At 43.8% G+C, this 10,389-nt stretch overlaps 1 protein-coding gene across 2 annotated transcripts in view; it reads left to right on the plus strand.

Moving 5' to 3' along the window:
- LOC139550901 (integrin beta-1-like) overlaps window positions 1-10,389 on the plus strand; it is a 30,252-nt gene that overhangs the window by 14,264 nt on the left and 5,599 nt on the right. For both annotated transcript variants that reach the window (XM_071362151.1, XM_071362148.1), the window contains exons 2-14: window positions 833-899; window positions 1,344-1,429; window positions 2,489-2,711; window positions 3,051-3,221; window positions 3,530-3,768; window positions 5,736-5,891; window positions 6,123-6,308; window positions 6,500-6,640; window positions 6,891-7,093; window positions 7,319-7,557; window positions 7,850-8,072; window positions 9,695-9,930; window positions 10,257-10,389. The exon at window positions 10,257-10,389 is cut by the window's right edge and continues 34 nt beyond it. In XM_071362151.1, coding sequence (XP_071218252.1) covers window positions 833-899; window positions 1,344-1,429; window positions 2,489-2,711; window positions 3,051-3,221; window positions 3,530-3,768; window positions 5,736-5,891; window positions 6,123-6,308; window positions 6,500-6,640; window positions 6,891-7,093; window positions 7,319-7,557; window positions 7,850-8,072; window positions 9,695-9,930; window positions 10,257-10,389 — 2,303 coding nt within the window. The remainder of the gene's footprint in view (window positions 1-832; window positions 900-1,343; window positions 1,430-2,488; window positions 2,712-3,050; window positions 3,222-3,529; window positions 3,769-5,735; window positions 5,892-6,122; window positions 6,309-6,499; window positions 6,641-6,890; window positions 7,094-7,318; window positions 7,558-7,849; window positions 8,073-9,694; window positions 9,931-10,256) is intronic.

The raw sequence follows: 10,389 nt of genomic DNA on the forward strand, positions 1-10,389 counted from the left end.
TTTTGTTGGGTTTTCTGTTCAGTGACAATGGTTGTAGTTGTTGGTAGTGTTCTGAGTCCTGCATTAGTTTCCTATTTATGTTAAACGTGATTAAGCTGCAGCAGCTCGAACAATGTCTTCCTTCAAATGCTGATGAACACACTTAAAGCAAGGACTTTGACTCCTGTCCTCTGTGTTTCTCTGGGGTGTGTAGGTCCTTATCTGAAGATGACCGGACTAGGTATTCCCGTCCCTGACTACCTTCGGCGTGCTTTAACAGCAGCCATCTATACCTACATGAAAGGAACTAGCTTTGTTCGTGTTGTGCTGAATGCATTGCACACTTCTCCAAACACCCTCATGATATAGGCTTAACCAAAAGTTAGATTTGGTCACATACAGGAAACGTATCTAGATGTTCTCACTGTGCAGCACGTGCTCACACTTAAAACCCTCCATTAAATGCTTTACCACAGCTTCATAACCACTGACATGCATATTCTACACTGCAACTTATAACGAGGTCCTTTTGTAGGGCTGGGAAGATGCCAGTATCGCGATACTTGTTTAGTATCTTGGCAAGGAAACAAAACACAAAGCATATTTAACTTCTTTAGGAAAACAAACATTATGTTGTCATCCAGAGACGCATATATTTATTTTCCAAGCTATAGCACACAATGTTTTACATACAGCAGGTTTTTAAAACCAAGGAGTCTTTTTATACCTATATTGCGATATGTTTTCCGTTACAGCCCTTTGTGGCTTCTTGCTTTTAGAATATGATATGTGCTTCACTCAATCCATGTCCAGTAGATTGAATTAATCCACTGTCTGTTTTGTCTCCTTTCAGATGGATCTGAAGCTACTTTCTATAGCAACATTATTAGGAATCCTATGTTTCTGCAGTGCACAGCAAGGTAAGGTCATTTGAGTCACACACAAGGCACACAATGTTCTACATCTTGCTGTTTTGTCTGCTCTTTTGACTTTGTTGCTCTTTAATGCATGTTCTTCAGATCACGATAGTGTGGCAGTTAATTTTAGGATTGCATTATGGTTTGAGGAGACCGCTTGTCCTAATGGGAGGAGTCTACAGCTGCCTGGCTTCAGCAGCATGGCTTTCAATGGAATATATTGGAAGAAATGAAATAGCATGTTGAGCCAGCTAGAGGGGCAGCTTTAAATTACAACATTTCTGCATCCCAAATGAACCCTATTTACAATGTAGTGCACTACTTTTTTGACCATAGTAGTGCACTAGATGGTAAATCGGGTGCCGTTTATGACGCAAACTTTCTGAGTGCTGTCTCTTGGCGAATGGTTGTGGCTGTTTCTTACAAAGTATTACTTCTTCCTTTCAGAGGGCAGTGATTGCATCAAGGCGAATGCACAATCATGTGGGGAATGCATCCAGGTCGCAGAGAAATGTGGATGGTGTACAGATGCTGTAAGTGTGTCTTTTGATGAAGTTGTTTGAGTGCACACGCTCACAGGGGCAGAATGTTTCGACTTATCGAACTAGAAGCAGTTACCGCAACAGTGTTTGTATTTAGAGGTTAACAATGGCAGGGATATCATTCCAATACCAGTTAGAGAGCTTGCTGTGAAATGGTAGGGTGGGGGGGGGGGGTGCAGGCAACTCAGAGTATTGTAATGCAGAGCCGTCGTGAGTCACGTTGCAGAACATAACTCACCCCGACGCTTCCTGTCAGATCTTGTCTGGGGTTGTGTCCCAAATGGCACCCTACTTTTGACCTGAGCCTTATGGGGCCTTGTCAAATGTAGTGCACTATATAGGGAATAGGGTGCCATGTGGGATGCATGCCTGTTCTTTATCAAAGGTCAACAGTGCAGGCTGCTGAAGAACTTAGTGCAGTCGACCTGTTTACCAATCTCAATGAGCAACACCAAATGTCAGGTACCTTGTTCAACACTGATGAAACAGAAGCAAAAACTGACATATATTCAGCAATAATTCCCATTATAAAATGATGTGTAATGGTTTGATTCAGAAAAATACCCATTTTAAGAATGACGCCAGACATAGTACTATTTTTATTCAGACTTGGCACATTGTCTATGGCAAACCACTGCAGTGCCTTGTGAGAAATCATGTGCATCCAATCTAAACTTTGTCTGTTCCTGACGGAGAATGGCCTATTTTTTTGTGTCCCAAATTCACCCTATTCCCTACATAGTGCACTACTTTAGACCAGAGTCCTATGGGCCATGGTCAAAAGTAGTGTACTATATAGGGTGCCATTAGGGATGCAGAGAAGGTGTTCGTTCAGATAGCTTGCACATGCAGGGTAACGTTAAATAGCTAGAGGACAGAACTCATTCAAATCCAAACCTCCAGGGCACTTCTAGTCAAGGGCCAGTCTTGACAGGCATACCGTGTACTTCTGTATCTATGATAACTATTGTGAAAAGTCAATAAATAAATAAAGTTTGGGTTATTTGTCATCTCTAATGACGACGTGTTTTGTTTTCTTTCTTTGTGCAGGACTTCCTGAAGCAGGGGGAGTCTAAGTCAGCCCGCTGTGATGAGCTGAAGTCCCTGATCACGAAGGGCTGCAGTAAGGCCAAGATCGAGAACCCCCGGGGCAGTATCTCCATCGACAAGGACAAGCCCGTCACCAACCGCAAGAAGGACGTGGCTGAGAAGCTGAAGCCTGACCAGATCACTCAGATCCAGCCCCAGAAACTCAGCCTCAACCTCCGATCCGGTAAAGACTTAAATCTGATCCTATATCAGCACAGGTCTGGAGTTATCTTGTAGGTCATAATGAATAAGATTAGATGGACATGGAGGAACTGATCCTAGATCAGCACTCCTACTCTAATAAGAGGTTTTGTGAATACCGGCACTGCCTCCTGACCTGGCCGGCCATGTAGCAGGACATGCTAGAATATTAAATATTTCTTGAACTTTCCATTAACATGCAGTCATTGATGGCTATATTTAAATTGTCAGTCAGAATCTTGTTGCTGTTTGTATCATCCGGAATATTGAAGTCATCATGTTCTCTGAATCTGTTCCATTCTATTCTATTTCCACCATGCAGGTGAGGCCCAGACGTTTAAGCTGAAGTTCAAGCGGGCAGAGGACTACCCCATCGACCTCTACTACTTAATGGACCTCTCCTTCTCCATGAAAGACGATTTGGAGAACGTCAAGAACCTCGGGACTGACCTGATGCGTGAGATGCAGGAGATCACGTCAGACTTCAGGATAGGTAAGACCCATTCAACTTTAAAACGTTCAAATTAAAACAACTCTTCGACCGTCTATAAAAGGTCTTCTTTATACAGATAGGTAGTTACTTGCTGGGCATCTCTGCCTGTCTGTAGGCCAGCTACAGGGTTATCAGCCGGGGAACACCACTCCTCAATGTTTCTCTCCTGTCTCCCCCTGCCGCTAGCCTGTCTTTGGATGTTAGATCTTGGTTTCCCGACTCCTGTCCTTCCTCCTTAGCTACAGCCAGATGCTACCCATTTCTGCCTCTGCCAGCTCTTTCTAAACCTTGACTGTTTTCCTAACCAGGTTTCGGCTCATTTGTGGAGAAGACTGTGATGCCCTACATCAGCACCACCCCAGCCAGGCTGTTGAACCCCTGCACGGGCAATGAGAACTGTACCAGCCCCTTCAGCTATAAGAACGTGCTCAAGTTGACCGAGAATGGGCAGCAGTTCAACAGCCTGGTCAGCAAGCAGCAGATCTCTGGAAACCTGGACTCCCCTGAGGGAGGCTTCGATGCCATCATGCAGGTGGCCGTCTGTGGGGTGAGTGACCTGGCCTGGGCTAAGTGTGCTAGTCTCCATTAAGGGCCTGTATTCATAAAGCGCAGAGTAGTACTACTGATCTAGGATCAATCAGTAGTACTACCGATCAAGTTAAATAAGATTACGTGGACAGGGGGGGACCTGATCCTAGATCAGCACTTCTAATAGAAGACTCTTTATACCAGCCCAGAAGTACAGAAATGTATTCATTTAATTTTAATTATTCAAATCGTGAATGACTCCATGCTGTGATAACATGAACTAATACATTATTGAGTGATACAGAGGTCTATGTAAGTATTGAAATATAGGCCTAAGTAAGACTAAACATGATGTGCTCTTAGGCCTACAGCTCAATGTTGGTTATACAAGGATACTATACTAAGCCTACTAATGATAACGGCATTAATGATTATTATAATAATAGAAAGAAGATCAAGGAAAATGAGGGTCATTATTAGAAATACAAATTCTGACAATTTAGAACAGTGTAAACAACACGAAACAAATTATAAATAATACCAGAGAGGCTGGTCTAATGGAAAACAAGTGTAAAGCCTTTATTACAGCATAACAAAGATTAAAAACAGCTGAATTTGTGTACTTTTTATCTGACATGTTGTGGTTGCCTGAGGCTTGGTGCGCACGGAATCAGTAGGCTATTAATCACACAGGCAACAGAATCAGGATCGGTCTTATTTCTGTAGATATGATGATTTATAGAGCCAGGCACATTAAACAGAGGCTATTGATTTATAGACCTAATTAAGTTGGTTCCCTCTCCTCAATTTTCTTAAGACAATTAAGGCAAGGGCTGTTTTCGTCTCCTAACTCCGCTGCTGTCTCCCCCGCATTGTTCTCCACACCAATATGCTGGTTAACTTTGCCAATATTCTCATTGGAACATGGTCTAGGAAAAGGCGTCAATTTAACAGTGCACTGTGTTTCAGAACCGCGGACAGCGACCACTATCAAACGCGGGAGAAAGCGCATTTGTTATAAAATATTATTTTGCACCATATACAATTTCAGTAGCAAATGTCTTACACCGATGGACTGTGCCATCCCCACGGCCACCACACTCCAAAAAGCAAGTTCTGCAGGCTCTAGTTTAGTCTAATCTTGATTATTGTCCAGTTGTGTGGTCCAGTGCTGCAAGGAAAGACCTAGTTAAGCTGCAGCTGGCCCAGAACAGAGCTGCACATTTAGCTCTTATTTGTAATCAGAGGGCTTATAAATACTATGCATGCCAGTCTCTCTTGGCTAAGAGTTGAGGAGACTGCATCACTTCTTATTTTTATAAGAAATGTTAATGTGTTGAAAATCCCAAATTGTTTGCATAGTCAGCTTACACACTTATCCCACCAGACATGCCACCAGGGGTCTTTTCATAGTCCCCAAATCCAGAACAAATTCAAGAAAACGTACAGTATTATATAGAGCCCTTATTGCATGGAACTTCCTTCCATCTCATATTGCTCAAATAAACAGCAAACCTGGTTTCAAAAAACAGATAAAGCAACACCTCACAGCACAACGCCTCTCCCTATTTGACCTAGATAGTTTGTGTGTGCATTGATATGTAGGCTACGTGTGCCTTTTTAAAAATGTATGTAGTTCTGTCCCTGAGCTGTTCTTGTCTAATGATGTTCTGTATTATGTTTCATGTGGATCCCAGGAAGAGTAGCTGCTGCTTTTGCAACAGCTAATGGGGATCCTAATAAAATGCCAAATACCAATGGATCAGTCCATCAGACAGGTGTCTTATACACCATGATTTGTTTATATATATATTTTTTGCTACTGCCCGACTAAAAAAATCTTGGTCGACCAAACAATCGACCAGTCGACTAAATTGGTTTAGCACTAGTGCAAAGCATTGCAACAAAGAATTTTGATATATTTTGGAGAATGTATTTTTCGAGAGCTCTAATTGGTTGTATTTGTTTCTGTCCCTCCCCCTGCAGGATGCCATTGGCTGGAGGAACGTCACTCGCCTGCTGGTGTTCTCCACTGACGCTGGGTTCCACTTTGCTGGAGACGGCAAACTGGGCGGCATCGTTCTGCCCAACGATGGGAAGTGTCATCTGGAAAACAACATGTACACCATGAGCCATTACTACGTATGTGTTTCTCTGTATACTCTATACCTTCCAGACATTTTGTATTGCATTTGTTGCACTATAGTGTGCTTATTCTGTGTGCTGACCTCACTAAATGAATTTCCATGTGAACGGACAATAAGCTTATCATATATGGTATAACATGCTGTATGACTGGCTCATGTGTCCGTGGTATGGATCGTTGGATGTTTGTTTTGACATTTTCATCTTGTATTTCTTTTCAATTAACAGGACTATCCCTCCATTGCCCATTTGGTCCAGAAACTGAGCGACAACAACATTCAGACCATTTTTGCAGTTACTGAGGAATTCCAGCCTGTTTACAAGGAACTGAAGAACCTCATCCCCAAGTCTGCAGTAGGAACCCTGTCCTCCAACTCCAGCAACGTCATCAAGCTCATTATCGATTCTTACAATGTGAGTTTAACCCCCACGCTTTGACACCAGCTTTGACTTGGAATGGCTTTGATATGAAGCTAATAGTTACTGTGCAGAAAATCAATACCTGGGATCTGTCCCCAAAGGCACCCTATTCCCAAATAGTGTACTACTTTTTACCAGTTTTTTTTATATTGACACATTTGGTTAACATTCTCTGTGTTTGGTAGTCTCTTTCATCTGAAGTCATTCTGGAGAACAACAAGGTGCCTGAAGGTGTGTCCATAAAATACAAGTCCATCTGCAAGAATGGCGTGGTTGGTACGGGAGAGAACGGAAGAAAATGCTCTAACATCTCCATTGGAGACGAGGTAAGTGAGAGCGAGCGCTGCCTTTCCTTGTTGGTCTGGTCTCTATTGAAATAGGGGTGGAGAATTTACATTTGTCAATGTAATACATCTATAAAAAAAATGTGTAAACCATCCAAGACATTTTAGGAGTTTACTTTTGGAAAAACGAGAGGGAATATATTTGACCTTTACTCAACGTTTCAGCTCAGAGGTCTTTCTCAAGACCAGTCTCCAGGAGTTTACTAATGCCTTCTATCATCCTATCTCCTAGGTGTCCTTTGACATTACCATCGAGTCCCAGAAGTGTCCATCTCAAGGCAAGTCAGAGACCATTAGGATCAAGCCGCTGGGTTTCAATGAGGATGTGGAGATCGTCCTCAACTTCATCTGCGAATGTGAATGTTCCAAAGGCGGAGAACCTCTCAGCAAGATCTGCCACAATGGCAACGGGACCTTTGAGTGTGGAGCCTGCAGGTAGGCACAACATAAAACACTGGTTTGGGATCTGATTTTCAGGTGTGAATTACCATAATGTTCTTCTGAAACTATACAGGTCATATTCACTAGGATCCAAATGGAAGAAAAAGGACCAAAAGGGACTACGTTAACTTATCCAATAAGAAATGCTTGTTTTTGTTTTCCGCAGTGACATTTTTTGCTTCCATGTGCACTAATGAATACGATCTTGCTTTGGCTCAGGTGCAACGAAGGACGTATCGGCAGACTGTGTGAGTGCAGCACAGACGAGGTGAGGACAGACGACCTGGACGGTAACTGTCGGAAGGACAACGGTACAGACATCTGCAGCAACAACGGAGACTGTGTGTGTGGAACTTGTGAGTGTAAGAAGAGGGAGAACCCCGAGGAACGGTACAGCGGGAAATTCTGCGAGTGTGACAACTTCAACTGTGACCGCTCAAACAACAAACTATGTGGAGGTAGGACCTGTGGCTGGCCCTCTTGGTTTGACTAGATGTATGCAAGTTTTCGTAGACATATTGTATTCATTCAACACTGCTGCATACTGTAACATCAATAGAATAAACTACTGAAAGAACGTGTTTTTAAAATGTACAGCATATCATGGATCCTCCATTTTCTCCACCTATTTCCTCAGCCATGGCCTACTGAAAGAAAATGTTTTAGATTGGATGATTCTTCAAAATGGATGGCTGCGTTGTGTAGGCCCAGCATAGATTCAATCTCTTATTTTCTCCTCCCCTCTACTAGGACATGGGCGTTGTGAGTGCAGGGTGTGTATCTGCGATGCCAACTACACGGGCAGCGCCTGCGACTGTTCCCTGGACACCTCCACCTGCCTGGCAGCCAATAAGCAGATATGTAATGGCCGGGGCACCTGCGAGTGTGGCGTCTGCAAATGCACCAACCCCAAGTTCCAGGGCCCCACCTGTGAGATCTGCCCCACCTGCCCCGGAGTCTGCGCTGAGCACAAGTGAGTCCCCGTTCAGGGTGTTAACCATAGATAACATCGTCTCTTTATCTCACCCACAATGCTGACAGGGAGTTGTGGATTTGTACAGTGTCTTTGAAAAGTATTCATTTGACTTTTTCCACAATTTGTTACATTACAGCCTTATTCTAAAATTGATTAAATAAAAATAATTCCTCATCAATCTACACACAATACACCATAATGACAAAGCAAAAACAGGTTTTTAGAAATAGCTTATTTACATAAGTATTCAGTCCCTTTGCTAGGATACTTGAAATTGAGCTCCGGTGCATCCTGTTTCTACAACTTCATTGGAGTCCACCTGTGGTCAATTCAATTGATTGGACATGATTTGGAAAGGCACACACCTGTCTATATAATGTCCCACCGTTGACAGTGAATGTCAGAGCAAAAACCAAGCCTTGAAGTCGAAGGAATTGTCCGTAGAGCTCCGAGACAGGATTGTGTCAATGCACAGATCTGGGGACAGGTACCAAAACATTTCTGCAGCATTGAAGGTCCCCAAGAACACAGTGGCCTCCATCATTCTTAATTGGAAGACGTTTGGAACCACCAAGGCTCTTGGGGCAGAAGGGCCTTGGTCAGGGAGGTGACCAAGAACCCGAGTTCCTCTGTGGAGATGGGAGAACGTTACAGAAGGACAACCATCTCTGCAGCACTCCACCAATCAGGCCTTTATGGTAGTGGCCAGACAGAAGTCACTTCTCAGTAAAAGGCACATGACAGTCCACTTCGAGTTTGCCAAAAGGCACCTAGACTCTGACCACGAGAAACAAGATTCTCTGGTCTGATGAAACCAAGATTGAACTCTTTGGCCTGAATGCCAAATGTCACGTCTGGAGGAAACCTGGCACCATCCCTACGGTGAAGGATGGTAATGGCAGCATCATGCTATGGGGATGTTTTTCAGCAGCAGGGACTGGGAGACTAGTCAGGATCGAGGAAAAGATGTACAGAGGTCCTTAATGAAAACCTGTTCCAGAGTGCTGAAGACCTCAGACTGGGGCGAAGGTTCACCTTCAAACAGGTCAACGACCCTAAGCATACAGCCAAGACAAAGCAGGAGTGGCTTCGGGACAAGTCTCTAAATGTCCTTGAGTGGCCCAGCCAGAACCCAGACTTGAACCCGATTGACTGAGAGACCTGAAAATATCTGTGCAGCGACGCTCCACTTTCAACCTGACAGAACTTGAGAGGATCTGCAGAGCAGAATGGGACAAACTCCCCAAATACAGATGTGCCAAGCTTGTAGAGTCATACCCAAGAAGACTAAGATGTAATCACTGCAAAAGGTTTCACTGCTTTTTTAAAAATCATATTACACAAATCAGCAGAAATAAAAATACCTTTGTCATTATTGGGTATTGTGTGTGTTTGTAGATTTATGGCCATACATTTTAGAGTAAGGCTGTAACCTAACAATGTGGAAAAAGTCAAGGGATCTGAATACTTTCCGAATGTGCCTTTTGTATAACCTGGGGAAAACTTGTTTAAGAGGATTTTGTAAGAAAGAAAAAAAGAATGATAAATCTGTTTTTACTCGTCTTAATACCTATCTGTGTGGCCATAGCCTGACCATGTTGTTGTCCTCGCTCTAAAAGGGAGTGTGTTCAGTGCCGGGCCTTTGAGACTGGAGAGAAGAAGGACACGTGTCAGAGGGACTGCAGCTATTTCAACCTGATCAGAGTGAAGGATCGGGACAAGCTGCCCCAGCCAGCCGACCAGTCCTACCCCCTATCCCACTGTAAGGAGAGGGACGCCAACGACTGCTGGTTCTACTACACCTACGCCGTTAGGAACGACACAATGAGGGAGGTCTACGTGGTCGAGACTCTGGGTGAGTGGATGGCTGGTGCTGCACCACTGAGGAGCAAATATCTTTGATCATCCATTTTAGGAATAGCCTGCCCTAATGACTTCATGTCTGTATGGCATTTTACAGCCCGTGTCCCTAATGACCAGGGCCCTTATAATCTCTTGTCAAAAGTAGTGCACTACAGTGCACTAGTACACTACGAAGGCAATAGGGTGCCATTTGGGATAGAGCCAAAGTGTAGGCCTATAATTATACATTTTATTTGGCGTACGCCTTTCAAAACACAAGTACATAGTCCATTGTATATGATTAACTGTAAATGCATAATGTTGCCATGTGTGCTATAGAGTGCCCAGCGGGCCCTGACATCATACCCATCGTGGCTGGTGTGGTGGCGGGCATTGTTCTCATCGGCCTGGCCCTACTGCTCATCTGGAAGCTGCTCATGATCATCCACGACCGCAGAGAGTTCGCCAAGTT

Source organism: Salvelinus alpinus, chromosome 23 (genome assembly GCF_045679555.1).
Source record: "Salvelinus alpinus chromosome 23, SLU_Salpinus.1, whole genome shotgun sequence".
Taxonomy (NCBI): Eukaryota; Metazoa; Chordata; class Actinopteri; order Salmoniformes; family Salmonidae; genus Salvelinus; species Salvelinus alpinus.